The sequence below is a fragment of the Castor canadensis genome, chromosome 2 (assembly GCF_047511655.1).
Source record: "Castor canadensis chromosome 2, mCasCan1.hap1v2, whole genome shotgun sequence".
Lineage (NCBI taxonomy): Eukaryota > Metazoa > Chordata > Mammalia > Rodentia > Castoridae > Castor > Castor canadensis.
In genome coordinates, this window is record NC_133387.1 from 66,946,998 (window position 1) to 66,967,190 (window position 20,193).

At 45.8% G+C, this 20,193-nt stretch overlaps 1 protein-coding gene across 2 annotated transcripts in view; it reads right to left on the reverse strand.

Annotated features, from left to right (window-relative positions):
• Positions 1 to 14,524, reverse strand: part of Pus7 (pseudouridine synthase 7) — a 56,337-nt gene extending 41,813 nt beyond the window's left edge. For both annotated transcript variants that reach the window (XM_074064955.1, XM_020177848.2), the window contains exon 1: positions 14,305 to 14,524. In XM_074064955.1, coding sequence (XP_073921056.1) covers positions 14,305 to 14,431 — 127 coding nt within the window. In that variant the 5' untranslated portion in view covers positions 14,432 to 14,524. The remainder of the gene's footprint in view (positions 1 to 14,304) is intronic.
• Positions 14,525 to 20,193: the final 5,669 nt, after the last annotated feature.

A 20,193-nucleotide genomic window follows, 5' to 3' on the forward strand; every position in this document is an offset into this window, starting at 1 on the left:
TATCACGATACCTGACTTCAAACTATATTACAAAGCAGTAACAATAAAAGCAGCATGGTACTGGCACAAAAACAGACATGAAGACCAGTGGAACAGAATAGAGGACCCAGATATGAAGCCACACAACTATAACCAACCTGTCTTTGACAATGGAGCTAAAAATATATGATGGAGAAATAGCAGCCTCTTCAACAAAAACTGCTGGGAAAACTGGTTAGCAGCCTGCAGAAAACTGAAACTAGATCTATGCATATCACTCAAAATGGATCAAGGATCTTAATATCAGACCACAAACTCTAAAGTTGATACAGGAAAGAGTAGGAAATACTCTGGAGTTAGTAGGTATAGGTAAGAACTTTCTCAATGAAACCCCAGCAGCACAGCAACTAAGAGACAGCATAGATAAACAGGACCTCATAAAACTAAAAAGCTTCTGTCTATCAAAAGAAATGCTCTCTAAACTGAAGAGAACACCCACAGAGTGGGAGAAAATATTTGCCAGCTATACATCAGACAAAGGACTGATAACCAGAATATAGAGGGAACTTAAAAAACTAAATTCTCCCAAAATTAATGAACCAATAAAGAAATGTGCAAGTGAACTAAATAGAACTTTCTCAAAAGAAGAAATTCAAATGGCCAAAAAGCACATGAAAAATGCTCACCATCTCTTGCAATAAAGGAAATGCAAATTAAAACCACGCTAAAATTCCACCTCATCACTGTTAGAATAGCCATCATCAGCAACACCACCACCAACAGGTGTTGGCGAGGATGCAGGGAAAAAGGAACCCTCTTACACTGTTGGTGGGAATGTAAACTAGTACAACCACTCGGGAAAAATATGTGGAGGCTACTTAAAAAGCTAGACATTGATCTACCATTTGATCCAGCAATACCACTCTTGGGGATATACCCAAAGAATGTGACACAGGTTACTCCAGAGGCACCTGCACACCCACGTTTATTGTGGCACTATTCACAATAGCCAAGTTATGGAAACAGCCACGATGCCCCACCACTGACGAATGGATTAAGAAAATGTGGTATCTACACACAATGGAATTTTATGCAGCCATGAAGAACGAAATGTTATCATTGGCTGATAAATGGATGGAATTGGAGAACATCATTCTGAGTGAGGTTAGCCTGGCTCAAAAGACTAAAAATCGTATGTTCTCCCTCATATGTGGACATTAGATCAAGGGCAAACACAACAAGGGGATTGGACTTTGAGCACATGATAAAAGCAAGAGCACACGATAAAAGCAAGAGCACACAAGGGAGGGGTGAGGATAGGTAAGACACCTAAAAAATTAGCTAGCATTTGTTGCCCTTAACGCAGAGAAACTAAAGTAGATACCTTAAAAGTAACTGAGGCCAATAGGAAAAGCGGAACGGGTACTAGAGAAAAGGTTAGATCAAAAAGAATTAACCTTGAAGATAACACCCACACACAGGAAATCAATGTGTGTCAATGCCCTGTATAGCTATTCTTATCTCAACCAGCAAAAACCCTTGTTCCTTCCTGTTATTGCTTATACTCTCTCTACAACAAAATTAGAAATAAGGGCAAAATAGTTTCTGCTGGGTACTGAGTGGGTGGGGGGGAGAGGGAGGGGGAAGAGTGGGTGGTAAGGGAGGGGGTGGGGGTGGGGGGAGAAGTTACCCAAGCATTGTATGAACATATGAATAATAACAAAATAAAAATTAAAAAAAAAAAAACAGCAACAACCAGAAAAAAAGAAAAAAGAATCTTGTGTTTGATCTTGCCTCATTGGCCAAAACCAAGAACAAAAAAAAAAAAAAAAACCAGGCATGGTGGTACAGGCCTGCAATTCTCGCTACTCAGAAGGTTGAGGCAGGATCACCTCTAATAAAAGGCCAGGCTGGGCTATATAGTGAGTTTCAGGCCATCGTGGACTGCATAATGAAACCCTTCTCAAAAACAAAAATTTAAAAAACATTAAATCCAACAGATCGTCTATTAACTGGCCCATTCACAACGTGGTGAAGAAAAGTACCACAGTGGACCAGGGCTTACACAGAGACTATGGGAACATCAGAAAGACATCAGAAAGGAGTGGGGTCAGAGCAAAACCTAATGGGCCACTAGAAATGAACACGTGAGCCAAGTTTTGAAGACTATGGAAGAATAAGGTAGTGGAAAATGGTGGAAGGCATGGCAAGTCCAAAGGTAGGAGGGTATGAGAGAACATAGGCCATTAAAAGAACCCCAAATGTTAATTCCCCCAGTGGAAGGTAAGACATCTTAGCAGCTAGTCTGAGTGAAATTTAGGTGTGAGGAAACAGCCACAAAGCTACACAGAGGAAAATACATCCTGAAAAATCAACCAACCACTGGGTTCATGAACTAGATCTAAGGCTAAAACAAAGGAGAACAATCGAAGGGAACACTCAAGGACATTGAAGTCGTAGAACAGGACAGACTGGGTGACAAAAGTAGAGAAAAGAAGAAAATACTCTAAGAGGGTAGAGGTTTTCTGCCTTGGGGACCTGAGAACACAATGGAGCTCTTCCTGAAAAAGGAGAGGGTGGTGGGAGAATGAGCCCGCTAAGTAGTGATGTCCTAATGGCAGTCATCATACTGTGTCATACATACCCTTACCCAAAAACTTGCAATGGCTCTCCAATGACAATACGAGGTCCATAGCTGGCACTGTTGGGGTCTGAGGCCGGCCATCTTCCGAGAGGACAAAAGACACTCACGACAATGTAAGCCACAGAGCGAGGTTTATTTCCAGCTAGCCGGGGTCCAAGTATCCACCCGACACAGCGGGTTTCAACAAGGACCCCGAATGCAAAGTTCAAGCAGATTTTATACTCTCTTAAGTATTAATCTTAGTCACATGGGAATTTCCATGGCCCCTGGGGTCACATATTTCTGACATCGCCCACATTCTGGTGGTGGGGTAAGATTACTTAAAGATTACTTATTAGGAACTGAAAAAACACTAGATGTTTACTTATCAGGAACTTGAGAAACACCAGATATCTTAACATATTGACTCACATATCGTTTATCAAGATCAACCAGAAAACAGTTCCTGTTCCCAGAAACCATTCCACCTCCCTTTGCTCCAGTAAGCAGGGCTCGAGATTACCCAAGGGTCATGCTAGTCATGGCCATTTTCAGGCTAAGTGGGCTGCAAGTCAAAGGTACCCTAACATTCCCCCCTTTAGTTGTTCATAATGAGGAATCATGCTCATCTAGGTGACGAGCGTAAACATTCTCAGGGATAGGTAACCTTTCATATTGCTGTCTCAGGACCATTAGTTGGACTGTACTAATTCGATCTTTCACGAAGGTTACTAGCTTATTCATAATACAAGGACCGAAGGATAAGATAAGCAGCAGTATAACCAGAGGGCCCACCAGGGTGGAGACCAAGGTAGTAAACCAGGGGGACCTATTGAACCAAGCTTCGAACGAATTTTCTTGGGCTTCTCTTTCCCACTTCCTTTTTGCCAGTCCTTCCCTCACTTTAGACATGGACTCCTTAACTACTCTTGAGCGATCAGCATAAAAACATTCCTACCCTAGGGCTGCGCATAGCCCCCCCCCTGCTGGAGGAACAATAAGTCTAGGTCCTGTCGGTTCTGAAGCACTACCTCAGATAGAGAGATAAGGGATTTTTCCAGGTGACTAATGGAGGCTTCTATTCTCTCTATGTCCTCGTCTATGGCCGCGTGCAGCGAGGCCATCCCTTTATGTTGAGTAGCCAAGGAGGCTATGCCGGTTCCTGCCCTGGCCACTCTCAGGCTAAGTAGGGTAGCAATGGTTATTTCAGAAATAGGCTCTCTCTTCTTTCTCTCACCTGCTCTTGTATTCCAGTATGAATATAGGCTTTCCTTGGAATGATAGATGATGCGGGGCAGCACAGTCACGAGGACACAGAATTCTTTAGAGCCGTTAAAGACATTAGTTGATAGGCAAGGGGTAAGCCCAGACTGTGAGCATACCCACCACCCATTGCCTTTTGGAATTATCCACTTAATACCATCGTCCCAGGTGGGATTGTTATCTATAGTAGCACATAGGTCCTGTTTTTTCCCCGTACCTTCCCTAAGCAGGTTCCTTGGCTGCTCACTTGTTGTATGGTCAGGCCTCTCTTATGGTCTCCCCAGGAACATTGAGTGGGGTTTTCACTAGTCGAGACATTGTAGGTGACATTTAGCCCTATCGCCTCATAGAATGGGGGCCTCACATTATAACACAGCCAGCAGGAGGTAGTCATATTAGGGTTGGTGTGGTTTAATGTTAGGAATGTAGCATTTACCAAATTCCAGAGAGGATCTGTGGACCCAGGCATGAGATTGGGCCTTCCCAGGAGAGAGCCGGTGCCTAGCGGTTCTAGAGTTTTAATGTTAGTATTTGTGTGAGGCTGGGAAGGGACCAGGGTGGTGCGAGGTCGGAAAGGTGGCTCTACATAGGGTGGCTTGAGTACTTTGTTGGGGCCTACCATTTTGGACGGTGGCCCTATGGGCTCAATTTTTAATCTGATTACTATGGTCAAGCCTGAATGCCCACCATATTTATAATACACAAGTCCCCACCTTCTGCCTTGTATCCACCCGGGGGTGTCCCTTTTGCCACTGTCAGTGAAAGTGACCTTGATTCTATCTAGATCGGTGGGCCAACATTCTTGGGTGGGCAACGGCTTTTTAGTTCCCCACAGTACCCCCTCGTTTACAAAGGCAAATTTAACCAGGTGCGGTTTTGATACCCCCCATTTCCAATTACCATCATTAGATGTGACACATGCCCATGACTTACAGAAGGAGAATTGCATCCCCTCACAGTCTTTGCTTATCTTGTGGCCGGGGCAAGCATAAAAATCATAACATCAGGTTTGCTCCAGGGTAGCACATTTGTAGGCAGAATTGAGGTCTCTAAAGCAGAATTGAAGCTCTGGCCACCAAGTTCCTGTAGGGGCAATGTGTGTAGTCTCGTTAAGGGTGGTATGGGTCTCCCCGTCAGTGAATATCCAGGTTTGCTTATAGGGCTGGTGAGGGTTGGTTTCTGCAAGGCTCCTGCTCTGGGCGTTGAGCAAGATCACAGCGACCAGCCAACCCATCTGTGGCTGTTCTTGAAGACTCTGCATGTTCCCGGGCTTGCAAGAGCTTCAGCTTCAATGGGTTATCTGGGTGCCACCGTACGGTCCACTCTCTAGCGTCTTTCTGTTCTTGCTGACCGGCTGGACGCACGTGGGAGTGATGGACCCAAGGTCCGACTCCGTCAACCTTAAGAGCAGTGGGGGTAACCAGAATGACCAGGTAAGGACCTTTCCATCTTTCTTCTAGAGTGCGGGCTCTGCGTCTCTTTACCCATACCCAATCTCCTGGGATGATGCCATGTTCCGGGTTTGATGCATCTTTTGTCTCATACAAGGAGCGCACTAAGGGCCAGATCTCTCGTTGGACCTCCTGTAGGGCCTTTAAGCTAGCCAAGTAATTTGGGGCTGTACTGGGGTCTTGGTCCGGAAGAGCTCGGACAACAATGGGGGGTGAAGCCCCATATAGAATTTCAAAAGGTGTCAATCCATGTACATTTGGTGAATTTCAAACCCGGAAGATGGCATAGGGTAGGAGGGCCATCCAGTCTCCGCCAGTCTCGATGGCTAATTTAGATAAGGTCTCCTTCAGGGTCAGATTCATTCTTTCTACCTGCCCTGAGCTCTGGGGGTTATATTCAAAATGTAGTCTCCAATTAGTCCCCACTGCCTGGGCCAGTCCTTGTAGGATATTACTGATGAAAGCCGGACCGTTATCAGAGCCTAGAGTTTCGGGGATGCCATATCTGGGTATGATTTCCTCCAGCAAAACCTTAGCTACAACCTGGGCAGTCTCTCGTTTTGTAGGAAAGGTTTCCACCCAGCTTGAGAAGGTGTCTATCAGAACCAACAAATACCTATACCCATACCTTCCCGGCTTCACCTCAGTAAAATCCACTTCCCTGCTCTGTCCTGGCGCCATCCCCCGTACCCGTGTACCTGTATGAAGAAGTCCCTTTTTACTGGGTTTCATAGCCTGGCACCTGGCACATTGGTCCACAATCCTTTGAATCTGAGCTGCTTGGCGCGGGAATCGGAGGCGGGCTGACTCGAGGAGGGAGAGTAGTTTTTTCTTGCCTAGATGGTTGGCTCAATGTAAGTTGGAGAGAAGAAACAGTCCTAGTTTTTCAGGAAGGATTAGCCGCCCTTCAATATCACGATACCAGCCTTGCTAATTGGGCTCTGGGCATTGGTGACCTTGGATCTGCTGTCTGTCTTCCGAGGTGTACTCAGGTCGCAGTAGCAAGCGCATGAGCTCGGGCACGGGTAAAGTCAGCGCTAGGGTCGTGGAGGCCAAAGCAGCGTTTCAGACTGCTTCATCCGCTCACCGGTTCCCCATAGCTTCCGGAGTCTGGGCAGACTGGTGACCAGGAACATGTACTACCGCAACAGCCTGAGGCTTCTGCACCACAGTCAGTAGTCTCTGGATCACCGGAAGGTTACGTAGCTCCTTTCCTTCCGCTGTAATGAAACCCCTTTCCTGGTAGATGGCACCATGTACGTGGACAGTGCCGAAAGCATAACGTCTTTCGGTATAAACAGTCACTCGTTTCCCCTCAGCCCGCTCGAGTGCCTCTGTCAATGCGATCAGTTTGGCCTTCTGGGCTGAGGTCCCCGGGGGCAACGGGGCACTCCAAATTATGCTCCCACCTTGGTCCACCACTGCTGCGCCCGCCTTACGCACCCCATCCGAGACGAAGCTACTCCCATCTGTATACCATAGCAGCTCGCTGTTGGGTAGGGTTGAGTCCTGGAGATCGGGGCGCACTTGGGTGATTTCAGGTATAATCTCCTGACAGTCATGTAGAGGGGCTTCCAGGTCCGGATTTGGCAGCAAGGTGGCCGGGTTCAGAGAGACTGGTTCAGAGAAGAGGATGCGGGGAGCATCCAGCAAGAGCCCTTGGTAATGAGTCAGTCGGGCATTGGTCATCCATCTACCTGGAGGGTGCTTTAGGACCCCCTCTACTGCATGGGGGGTTACCACCTTCAGATGTTGTCCAAAGGTGAGCTTATCCACGTCCTTCACCATAAGGGCAACTGCTGCTATGATCTGCAGGCATGGGGGCCAGCCCGCTGAAACTGGTCCTAACCTTTTGGATAGATAAGCAACTGGACGCTTCCAGGGCCCTAGGCGCTGCATTAGTACCCCTTTCGCTATCCCTCTTCTTTCATCTACAAAGAGAGTGAAGGGCTTTAGAGGATCTGGCAGTGCCAGGGCCGGGGCTCTCAGGAGGGTGGTCTTGAGCTCCTCAAAGGCATTTGTTGCTCTGGCCCCCAGGCCCAAGGGGCCTTGTCCTTAGTTGCCTCGTATAAGGGTTTTGCCAGCTCAGCATACCCCAATATCCACAGCCGGCAGTAGCCCGCCATCCCCGGGAACTCGCAGACTTCTCGAGCCAAAGTGGGGACGGGGAGTCTGAGAATAGTTTCTTTCATAGTGTTCATTAACCATCTGGTTCCCTCTTTTAGTTCATACCCCAGGTAAGTAACTGTTTGTCTATAAATTTGAGCCTTCTTTGCACTGGCCTGATAGCCCAACTTCCCCAGCTCCTGGAGGAGGTCTCCAGTGGCTTGCTGGCACCCAAGCTTCAGATGCGGCTGCCAGAAGCAAGTCATCTACATACTGCAAAAGTGTGACGGAACTGTGGCTCCGGCGATATGAGTCTAGATCCTTATTAAGAGCCTCATTGAACAGAGTAGGGGAGTTTTTGAAACCTTGTGGAAGTCTAGTCCATGTTAGCTGTCCGTGGGTTCCCGTATTTTCATCATGCCATTCAAAGGCAAAAATGTGTTGACTGTTGGGTGCCAGAGCTATGCTAAAAAAAGCATCCTTCAAGTCCAGAGTGGTATACCAAACATGGGAGGGGGGCAAATGGCTCAGGAAGGTATAGGGATTGAGGACTGTGGGGTGGAAGTCCTTGACCCTCTTATTTACTTCCCTTAAATACAGGACTGGCCTGTAGTCTTTTCCCCTGGGTTTCTTAATGGGGAGGAGTGGAGTTTTCCAAGCAGAATGGCAGGGCCATAATATCCCAGCTTCCAGGAGACGGTTAATGTGAGGGGCAATCCCCCTCCGTGCCTCCGAAGATATGGAATACTGACGAACTCGGATGGGCTGAGCCGAAGCCTTGAGTTCTACTATTACTGGGGCTCGATATTCCGCCAGCCCTACACCTGTTATTTCTGTCCAGATTTGGGGGTAGGTTTGAATCCAATAAGCCATTTCAGTGGTCCATTCAATAGGTTTCGGGGGAGGGTCCCGCAAGGAGGACAGGCGATATTCACCCTCGAGAGACATGGTCAAGATTTGGAGAGGCTGTCCTTGTCCATCTGTCACTTTGATACCGTGAGGCTCAAAGTGAATGTGAGCCCTCACCTTAGTTAGCAGATCGCGTCCCAGAAGGGGGGCAGGGCACTCAGGAATGACCAGAATGGAATGGGTCACCTGATGTCGGCCCAAATCCACCTGATGCCTGCTAGTCCATTGATATGCCTTGGACCCAGACCCAGTGGCTCCCTGCCCGAGACTAATTTTCTGGGACAGTGGCTCAGTAGGTTTATTAAGGAGTGAATATTGGGCCCCTGTGTCCACCATGCATCTCATGGGCTTCCCCTCCACATATATGGTTACCCAAGACTCGGGGAGGGGATCCGAGTCCCGTCCCCTCTAGTCACTGTCCATTCTGGCTAACAGGACCCAGGCATCATTATTGGGCCTGTTATTTGGTCCCAGGCGACCCTGGAGTTTGGGACATTCCTTCTTCCAGTGTCCATATTCCTTACAATAAGCACATTGTCCCTGGTCTAGCCTGGGTCGATCTCTTCGGGGATGCGGGGGGCCACTCTGTCCAGAACTTGGTCCAGCCAAGCCCTGGATTCCTGCTAGCAATATCTTAGCCATCTCTTTTTGCTGTTTCTTGTTTTCCTTACTCTGGTGTTCCCTGTCCTCCTTCTGAATCCTTTCTTGTAGTTCCTGATTCTCCTTCCTGGTTCTATCTTCTCGTCCTTCTGGGGTTTCTCGGGTGTTAAAAACCCTTTCAGCTACTTTCATCAAACCCCGGATAGTCATCTCCCCAAGTCCTTCCAGCTTATATAATTTCTTCCTGATATCTGGGGCAGCCTGATTTATGAATGACATTATCACGGCTGACTGATTTACCTGTTAGTGGATCTTGGGGGGTATACTGTCTGTACGCATCGTAAAGACGCTCAAGGAACGCGGCCGGGCTTTCATTTTCCCCTTGTGTTATTGCCTTAACCTTAGCCAAATTGGTAGGGCGGCGAGCTGCCGCCCGGAGGCCTGCCATAAGAGTCTGGCAGTAGACCCGGAGATGCTCCCTTCCTTCTACATTCCCATAATCCCAGTCGGGTCTGTTTAAATGATCATCAATCAGGTTCGGCAGGGTGATCGGTCGTCCATTTTCGCCGGGGATGTTCTTTCTGGCTTCAGTGAGAATCTGCTCCCGTTCCTCAGTGGTGAACAGAGTCCCAATGAGCTGCTGACAGTCATCCCAGGCGGGACTGTTGAGTATGCAAAATGGACTCGAACAAATCAGTCAGGCCTCTAGGGTCCTCAGAAAAAGGAGGATTCTGAGCTTTCCAGTTATACAGGTCACTACTTGAAAATGGCCATCAGGACCAGCACCACCCAGGGCCCGCACCGGAAGGATGGGGGGCCCGGTGGAAGTGGAGGAGGGCTCCTCCTCTGGGGCTTCTTCTCACTGCCTATGGGGTCTGAGTCCCCTCACTGGTCCGGAGACTGGGGTAGGGGTTGCAGATGGGGAGGCTGATGAGTGGGGAGGCTCGGGGGGGCAGCTGCCTCTGGCTGGAGCGGCGCGGCAGCAGCATATGGCAGGGGGTTTACTTCAAAAATCTAAGTCTATCAAGGACGGATGGAGAGTTGGTTCTTCCTGCAGAATAGGCTTCTTAGGGGAATTAACGGGAGTGGGGTGCTCCCTGACATGGCCAGTATCGTGGGCCGGTCTGTAGGTGATTCATGGATAAAGGGCCGCAGCCAGGAAGGAGGGTCTTCTACTAAAATCTGCCAGATAAGGATGTAGGGATATTGATCAGGGTGGCCATGAAGACCAGGTCTATTAATGACATCTCGGACCTTCTTAATCGTGTCCAAGGAGAAGGTACCTTGAGGAGGCCAGCCTACATTAAAGGTTGGCCATTCCGCTGAGCAAAGGGTGTCAAATTACCTTTCTTAATCTCCATGCCATAATTGTGTCCCTTAGCGTGGATTTCTGAAAAATGACTCAGAAAAAGAGTCTTAGGAGTTACCTGAGCCTGTCCCATGATGATCAGGAGAGATGGACAGAGGAGACAACAAAGAACAAGAGAGAGAATTCCAGCAGACAAACAAATTCTCACAGGACTCTTCAACAAGCACAAGTACCGGCTGGTCAACCAGACTACTCTCACAGGCGCAATTCCATTCACACCAGATTCAGGATCCTTACCCAAAGACCACCCAAATGGCATCCACTGAGGACGTCGGCATGGTTCCTGACTGTCGGGGATGTCTCCCACGACTTCCAATAGTGGAGCCTCCAGGGCTGTAACCCCTTCCTTCCACTCAACGAGAATTCTCAACCAAATCCAGACGGGGATTCTAATTCCCTCCAAACGGAGGTGGCCAATCCTCCTTCCACGGTCTTTCTCAATTAAACCTTGGTATCGGAGGCCGTTTGTTCCTCTCAGGGAGGGGCCAATCTCACTGGGGCCTCCAGATGTTGGGGTCCGAGGCCAGCCACCTTCCGAGAGGACAAAAGACACTCACGACAATGTAAGCCACAGAGCGAGGTTTATTTCCAGCTAGCAGGGGTCCAAGTATCCACCCGACACAGCGGGGTTTCAACAAGGACCCTGAATGCAAAGTTCAAGCAGATTTTATACTCTCTTAAGCATCAATCATAGTCACACGGGAATTTCCATGGCCCTTGGGGTCACATATTTCTGACATCGCCCACATCCTGGTGGTGGGGTAAGATTACTTAAAGATTACTTATTAGGAACTGAAAAAACACCAGATGTTTGCTTATCAGGAACTTGAGAAACACCAGATGTCTTAACATATTGATTCACATATTGTTTATCAAGATCAACCAGAAAACAGTTCCTGTTCCCAGAAACCATTCCACCTCCCTTTGTTCCAGTAAATGGGGCTCGAGGTTACCCAGGGGTCATGCTAGTCATGGCCGTTTTCAGACTAAGTGGGCTGCAAGTCAAAGGTACCCTAACAGCACCACAGCATCTACCAGGAGACCATGATACCCTTTCAGAAGTTAAGGAAGTAAGCCCATCCATGCAGCCCGGCTCAGGGACTTCAGAGCCAGAGTATCCACCTCCTGCCCACTATGCATCAGGCCTCCTGCTCCACAATTTGGAACCAGAGCTAGGTTTTGCCATTTACTCAGTGGGTCACTTACCCTTTAAAAGCCTCAGTTTCTTTCTCGGTAAAACTGAAGATAACTTGGTTAAAGGTCTTTAATAGCTCCTCCTATTCAATTATTGGTCATTAGCCTTGCTTGTGGATGGTTTACACAGAACTGTCTTGCTTGGAGGTTGGAGGGAACTTCTTACCCTGACCCTTCTTTTGTTTCCTGGACTAATTAATGATTAAACATACTTTCCCTTTCAGACACCATTTAATTTTAAGAGCCTCTCACTGCCAAGAGCACCAAATAATCGAGCCTTCAGTCTGGCAGTCATTTTCTGGATATTAGTGGACATTTGTCTGGATCTCCTTTTCTTGATACTTATGATTGCAAAGACAAGCTCATTACTAACCTCACTTATATGCTTCAAACAAAACTGCACTTTTCACTTGTTTAAGTTAACGGCTCTATAACAGACACTAGTTACTAAAGTGTATATACAACACCAATTCCTATAAGTTACTTAATATCTGTTTTGCAAAGTTTAGTCCTGTGGACCTAGAAGCTGGGAACAAATTTTCTAAAACAGCTGAACAAACTTCTGGATTTAAGAGCAGAACTCTTATTAGTGTTGTTTTCATTAAGTATGGATTATTATGAAAGAAAAGTTTGTAATAGAATATAACGTAAATTCAACCAGAAAGGCTGAACTCTGACTGTCCCTAGGTATGAAACCTAAAGAAATCAGTTTTGAATTTAGGAAAATTCAAAAACTGTAGTCAAATATTCAACCTTAAAGATGTAAAATGAATGGCTGGGGAGACTGTTAATTTTTTTTTTTTTTTCAGTACTAGGGAATTGAAGTCAGAGCCTCACTCTTGGTAGGCAGGTACTTTACCACTTTACCAAGTCCCAGCTCAGCACTTTTCACTTTTGTTATTTTTCTAATAGGATCTCACTTTTTGCCCAGGCCTGCCTGGACTGCAATACTATTTTAGACTTCCTGATATAACTGGGATGACAGGCATAAACCATCACACCCAACTTTTTTCTGTTGAGATGGGATCTCACAAACTTTTTTTGCCCAGGCTGGTCTGGAACTGTGACCCTCCTATCCCAGCCTCCCAAGAAGCTAGAATTACAGGCTGGAGCCACAGCTCTTGGCTGTATTTAAAAATTTTTAATACAGCATTGACAAGAGTCCCTTAATGCTCCTTCAAAATGAACATCTAAAAAGGAGCTATATTATCCCAATCCTATTTCAAAGCCCTCGGCAATTTCCACTTTTTAAGTGAATCTATCTTCCATCCCCTGCAAATTGTCAATAATCTACCTCTGAAAATAACGTACATTTTCTTTAAGGTAGAACATCCATTACATCCTAATATGCAAAAGCAGTGAGCCTATCAGAGTCATTTATTCTAACAATTATTGAGTACAGTTTGTGTCTTGAACTATTCTAGGCACTAGAGAAAAATGGAAAATTTCCTATCCTTGAGGAGCTTACATTCTATCTGATGATACATTCAGTAATAAAATAGCCTCTCTAATGAGGTGGCTTGAAAGAAGTAGTAGCTAGGAAAAGATGTGTGTGAGGAGAGTTCCAGGCAGCAGGAACAGCTAGGGTTGCGAAAGGACCTGATGCCAGAGCAAACATGGGTAATGATAAGACCAGTTAGACTATTATTATTTCTCCCCTTGGATAAAAACTTAAATTCATTAGCGCCTGTATTGCCCCAGCCGTTAACAAAAGATATGTTCAAAAGGACTTGTTAAATTTTTAAAAAATGGACTGTTAGCTATTTCCCTAATGATTAGACAATAATGTACTGGTGTATAGTCTGATTTTTGCAGATCCTTCAATAGTCAAGGCATCTCCCTGTTAAACCAAAAAATCCTTAGCGATCCTTATTTTCACAGTGAAAAAATGGCACCCAGTATTTGAAAACTAAGCTCTTTCCCAACCCTACTTTTTGGCAGATGCTAGTTAATACCCTGGCAATGAAGACATTTTTTTCAAGTATGTCTTTTTTTTTAAAAGTATGTCTTTGAGACTGAGAACACCACTCTCAATCTCAGCCCTTTTGGTCTGCTTTATTTCTTCGAAGTTTACATGTTTTGAGATTAATTTTTATTTTGTTATTGAATATATCCTCAACTAGAGTATAAGCTCCTTGCGGAGAGGAAATTTTCCATTCTTCTCCAGTGCCTTTAACAGTGAAGTCACAGGGGTGCACTCGACAGTTAGGCTCATGGATTCTGCATATTAGGGTGTAGTTGGTGGCTCTGCCTTAAGGCGAGCTCCTCGGTGCAGGGCAGGCGGAAAATCAAGAAAGTCCCCTCCCCGAGTCCTGTCCAGCACGTAGTAGGCTGGCAGCTGGCACTGAGGTGCAAACACAAGGACGACAGCACGTGGGCTGGACCTGCGGCAGACTGGCCAGGCGACGCGGGGGGGGGTGCGCGGGTTTTGGGAGAAAAGCTGGCTTTCTCTCTGAGAGGGAGAAGAGTTTAGAGAGCGTCCGGGGCAAGGCAAAGAACGGGAGGTGTGGAAGAGGACCCCGGCTGACAGCGCCAACGCGGCGGGGCGGGGGGAGGAGAGGCTGGCGCCGCGCGCGCTAACGACAGCCGGGCCGCAGACGGCCGGGAATCTGGAACGAGGAGCCGGAAGCGGGGAGCGGCGCCCGCGGGCCGAAGCGCAGACCCCACAGGCTCGGCGGCGCTCCCGCGAGCACTATAGTTTCCGAGGCGCCGCGCGCGGACTCAGACCGCCTTCCCAGCCCGCACCTCCAGAGGTGGGGGGGAGGCGGCGAGGCTGGCGGCAGAGCTCCGGAGGGAGGCCGCGCACTTACCCGAAGTCTGGAAGCGCGGACGCGGTGCGGGTCGAGCGGCGAAAAGGCCAGCGCTCGGCTTGGGGCACAAGAGTGGGGCAGTGCGGAAAGCCACTCGGAGGAGGGTGCAGCGAGATCTAACCCGCATAAGCTGCGCGATCCGCGCGGGTCAGACGCGCACTGGAGGACTCGCCGACCGCCGGGCTCGTACACGTGCGGCGCACCGACGCGCCGCCGCTGCCCAGCCACGCCCCCGGGGAGGAGCCATCTTCCCGCCTCATGCCACGCCCCCGGGGCGGAGCCATCTTCCCGCCTCATGCCACGCCCCCGGGGCGGAGCCAGCTTCCCGCCTCATGCCACGCCCCCGGGGCGGAGCTCGCTTCCCTCCTTCAAGCCACGCCCGTTTCGTTGAGACCGGCTGGGGAGGGAGCCTCAACGCGCTAGCGCATTCACCCCTTGACCTAGGTGGGTCTTTAGATCTTTAAGACTTCCAAAACAGCGACTTATAGCAGCCTTATTATTGTGTTTAAATAAGCGTTTCAGCCACATAGTTGTGGTCCTTTATCATAATTATTAACGCATATTAATTGCACAAACTAATGGATTTCACTGTAACATTTCCATACATGCTTATGTCCTGCTTTGCTCTCCACACATTGTGACCTTTACTTGTTGCCCTGCTTCCCGCAGTTAACAATATTGAAAAGAGAATCACTTTAGGGATCTACCGCTCTACACAGGATTCCTTCAAATGTAGGGGATCCAAGAACCATATCCCTACCTCTTACCTTTCCGCTTGACAACTCCCCTGTAGGATTTTGCTTCAAGAAACTTGATCATCGCTACTGTATGATTCTTTTTAAAGAAAAATAAAATTCAGTTCTCTTCCAGTCTCAAATAGCACATACTTACGGACTAAATCCAAGCCTAATAGTTTTTCAAATCTATTACCTTGCCAAACTCGTAAGTGAAAAATCGATGTTGGGGCAGAGGGGAGAAATGACCCAAACAATGTATGCACATGTGAATAAATGAATAAAAAAGAAAGAAAGAAAGAAAAACCAATGTTATTTCAAATCCTTACATTTCTGTGAGGTTTGTTTTTCAAACACAGGTTTGGTGTAGAGATGCGATCAACTGAGACTGATAAATTTGCTCAGAATGGTTGCTTTCTAAGCTGCCTTCCAAGCTGCCTTCCATTGACATTTTTCACCTCAGTTACCTATCTCAATTTTTTTTCTGCCCTTAATTTTTTTTTCTTTTAGAAAGGGTCTCATTATATATCCCAGGCTAGCCTCAAACTCCAGATCCTCCTGCCTCAGCTTCCTGAGTGCTGGGATTACAGGTGTATGCTACGGCCTGCCTCTTTTCCTTAATTCTTGTACAATCCTATGTCCTTGAGCTATATTATAGTTCAGTTGATGTCCCAATGACAGCAAATGGAAATTTTTTTCCACAGGCACAGAGTAATGATTCAATCCTACACTCTTTTAAACTTTAAAAAGTATCTTCTTGCCAGGTGCCAGTGGCAAGCTACTTTAGGAGGCTGGGCAAACAGTTAACAAGACCCCATCTCTAAAATAACTACAGCAAAATAAACAAAAGGTGCATAGAGCACTCACATGATGGAGCAATAGAAGCGCTCTTTCATTGCTGGTGGCCATGCAAAATGGTACTTGTAGCAGGGAGGAGGACCAGAAAAGAAACAGGCAAGTTTGTGTTCTCATAATGTAGCAGGGGGAAGGGATGGCATACCAGAGAAATAAAACTTAAAGAATTAAAACATAAAAAAGGTAACAATGCACTGGGGGAATGAAATAGCCAATAAAGTCACATGCAACCATGTATGGGTTAAGCTTTGCTTTTTGCTTCTGTAACCTGCTTGCAAGGGTATATAAGGTGAGACCCCCTTTGGACACGAGTCCACTGAGTCTGTGCCGGCACAATAAAATGTTGCTTCCTGCTAAACTGCCTTAGCATCTGGCATATCAGCTTGAGATTCCTGCAACAGTACAGCTACTTTGGAAGACAGTTTGCAGTTTCTTTCAAAATTAAATATATTCTTAGCACATCCAGTGGTTTCAGTCCTTGTGACTTACTCAAAGGAACTGAAAACCTCAGTGCTCACAGAACCCCATATGTGAATGTTTATGAAGCTTTATTCATAATTGCCAAAACTTTCCAGGAAATGAGATATCTTTCAGTAGGTGAATAGGTATATATGGTGTATGCAGACAATGGAATGTTATTTAGCCTTAAAAATAAATGAGTTATCAAGCTGTGAACAGACACGGAAGAAACCATAAATGTGTAATACTAACTGAAAGAAACCAATTTGAAGAGGCCACAGACTATATGATTCCAACTATATGACATTCCAAAAGGAAAAACTATGGAGACAGTACAAAGATCAGTATTTTCCAGGGGTTAAGGTAGATGAAGAGGGGTGGGTGCTGGTGGCTCATTCCTGCAAATCCTAGCTACTCAGGAGGCAGAGATCAGGAGGATAGAGGCCCAAGGCCAGGCCATGCAAAAAGTTCATGAGTTGCATCTCGACTAGTAAAGTCTTGGTAGCACATCTCCCAAAGCCATGAGGAAGCATAAATAGGAGGACAGAGGTCCAGACAGTTCTTGGCATAAAAAGAGACCCTATTTGAAAAATAACTAAAGCGGAAAGGGCCAAGGGCATGGCTCAAGTGGTAGAGTGTGCCTGCCTAGAAAGCAGGAGGCCCTGTGTTCAAACCCCAGTACTGCCCAAAAAAGAAAGAAAAAGAAGAATAGGCAGCTCAGAGGTAGTTACTGTTACCATATATAGCGGTGGACACATTTGTTCAAAACCACTGAACCTACAGCACTAAGAGTGAATCCTAATGTAAACTCTGGAATCTGGGTGATAATTATGTACTAATGTAAGTCTATCAATCACAACAAATTACCACCTTGGAGAAGGATATTGATGGTGAAGGGGATGTGCATGTGGAGGCAGGAGATAGATGGGAAATCTTGATTTTGCTGAAACCTAAAACTGCTCTAAAAAAATGAGGTCTTAAAAAAAAAAAAAACTCTGAAATGGTGGCCAAATTCTCCATAAATGTGTTCAGAGGAAAGATTTTTCAAATTTGGCTGTTAGCTAGGTTCATGGTCAAAAGTTACCCTTTTCTCCCTTGTTTTTGGCAGTACTGGAGTTTGAATTCAGGGCCTCACATTTGCTAGGCAGGTGCTCTACCACTTGAGCCACTCTGCCAGCCCTGTTTTATATTGGGTATTTTTCAGGTAGGGGCTCCAAAACTATTTGCCCAGGCTGGCCTCGAACCTTGATCCGCCTGATCTGCTAGTGCTACAGGCATGGGTCACCAGTGCCTGGCAAAACTTATGCTTTTTGCATTTCAAATAAACTGCCTTAGATGCAGTACAAGTGAAACATGCATTTTTAGTTTTGTTTTCCAAAATGGGCAACTCTATATTGGCTCTTATGATTAAGACAATGCAGAAGTGTTCAAAAATCTCTTTTTACTGTAATTCCCTCTAAAACTTAACAGCTGAATTCTGTCAACTTTAAAATTCTGTATTATGCATAATATACAGTACCTGCTTTTAACTCCACACCAGCACTATGGCTTGCTAAGTGCTGATCATTTACCTCTTCTTTCATCTTTATGATTGCCTAGTATTCTGTTCATCTTAGATGACTTTTTCCACCCCTCAGACAGTTCCTGTGTTCCCTTGTTCAGTCATTGCAAACATTTCTGTCATTGAACCAAATTATTTATTTATTTACATTATTTATTTCCATATCTACTTCTTATACCAAAAAGTGAAATCTTCAGAGGCAAAAATTTAAATTTAGGGCCATCTCTCTTCTTCTTTAATTTTACATTTTTATTTATTTACTTTGCAGTATTGGATTGAACCCAGGAACTTATGCATGCCAGGCAAGTGCTCCACACTATAACTACAGCTATAACCCTATTAAAAATTTTTTTCTACTTAAATTTTTTTTATCACTATTATACATGCCTGTGATTTAGAGTCAAATAATTCTGCAAGGTTCGCAATGAAACAGCTGGGGCTATATCCCCATTTCCCCTGGACTCACCTGCTTCCACCTTTTCGAAGTCAGCCATTTCACTTCTTTAACCGATTATTCTGTTATTTACCATCATCTGTATATATAACATGCTTGCATTGCCATTTCTGAGTTTTCACTATAAGCATTTTCTAATGATTTTACTTAATGGGACATGAGGATTTAACTTTCCTCTCTCCATCTGCCTCATATGCTTATATTATACTTTCTTTGGATTTGTGTTTATTTCATTATAACTAGGTAGGTATTAGTCATCTTAGGCCAGAAGGAAATGATGATTTCGCATGTGTGTGTGTGTGTGTGTGTGTGTGTGTGTGTGTGTGTGGTGGTACTGGGGTTTGAATTCAGGGACTCAAGCTTGCAAGGTAGGTGCTCTAGCACTTGAGTCACTCCACCAGCCCTTTTTTGTGTTGGGTATTTTCTAGATAGAGTCTTGTGAACTATTTTCCCAGGCTGGCTTCAAAATTCCATCCTCCTGTTCTCTGCCTCACAAGTAACTAGGATTACAGGTGTGAGCTAGCAGGGCCCAGCCTTAATGATCATTTAAATCTCACTCTCCAGAGGCTGAGATGGAGGAAGTGTTGTAACAGTTTCATCTTTCTGAAGGGTTCTCTTCTAGAGCCTTCTGACCTGCACCAACCATGCTTAGTGCACACTTGTTGACAGAGCATCACTTCATTTGTCTCCTGTGTTTTATCTTCTGTTTCTTATGTCCTATGTGCTATGGTTTGAATGTCCCCACCAAAATTCATGTTGACATTTAGTCCCCATTGCCAAGTATTGTGAGGTGGGACTAGGAACTGGGAATATAGCTCAATAGTACAGTGCTTGCCTAGCATGCTTCAGGCACTTCGTTGGATTCCCAAAATACCGCCCCCCCCACACACACATACACACATAGAAAAGGTGAGACGAGGTAGGGACTTTAAGAGGTGATTTGGTCATGAGAACTCTGCCTCCTTGAATCTGTTAATCTATTAATGAATTAATGGGTTATCTGGAGAGAATGGGTCTGTTATCAAATCTAGCTTGGTTCTGTGTCTTGGATGAACCCTTTTATCCACCATGTGATGCTCTGTGCTGCTTTGGGAATCTGTGCTGTCCCCATCAAGAAAGCCTTCACCAAAATTTGCCCCTTGATTTGGAGGCCTTCCAGCTGCCATACTGAGCTAAATAAATCTTTATTCTTTATAAATTATCCAGTCTGTAGCAGTCAGTTATAGCATCGGAAAATGAACTAAGACAGTTTTCTTTTTTTTGTTTGTGATTACTTTCTAATTTTAAGGGAATACAACTTTCAGTAGTTTCTTGAGAAAGGAGAGGTAAATGAAAGGTCTATTTTTGAGGTTTTTTGTGTGTGTGTGTGTGTGTGTGTGTGTGTGTGTGTGTCTTGCACTTAGGGCTTTGGGCTTGCTACGCAGGTGCTTTACCACTTGAGCCACACCCCCAGCCCTTTTGCTTTTAGTTATTTTTTGAATAGGGTCTCACATTTATGCCCAGACTGACCTGGACCATGATCCTCCTAGTTAAGCTTTCCACGGAACTGGAATTACAGGAATGCCTGCACAACTACACCCTGTCAGAATGACTTCCAACTGTGACCTTGTGGACCTCTGCCTCCCTAGTAGCTAGGATTATAGGTGAAAGTCACCTTACCTGGCTAATTTTTGAGATCTTGACTGACTGAACATATCTATATTCTAACCCCACACTTGATTGATAGTTTTCTAATCAAGTATAGAATTCTAGTGTTAAATAAATTTCTTTTTGCTATTTAGTGGAATTGTTCTCCTGTCTTCTAGCTTTCTTTGTTGCTGTTGAGA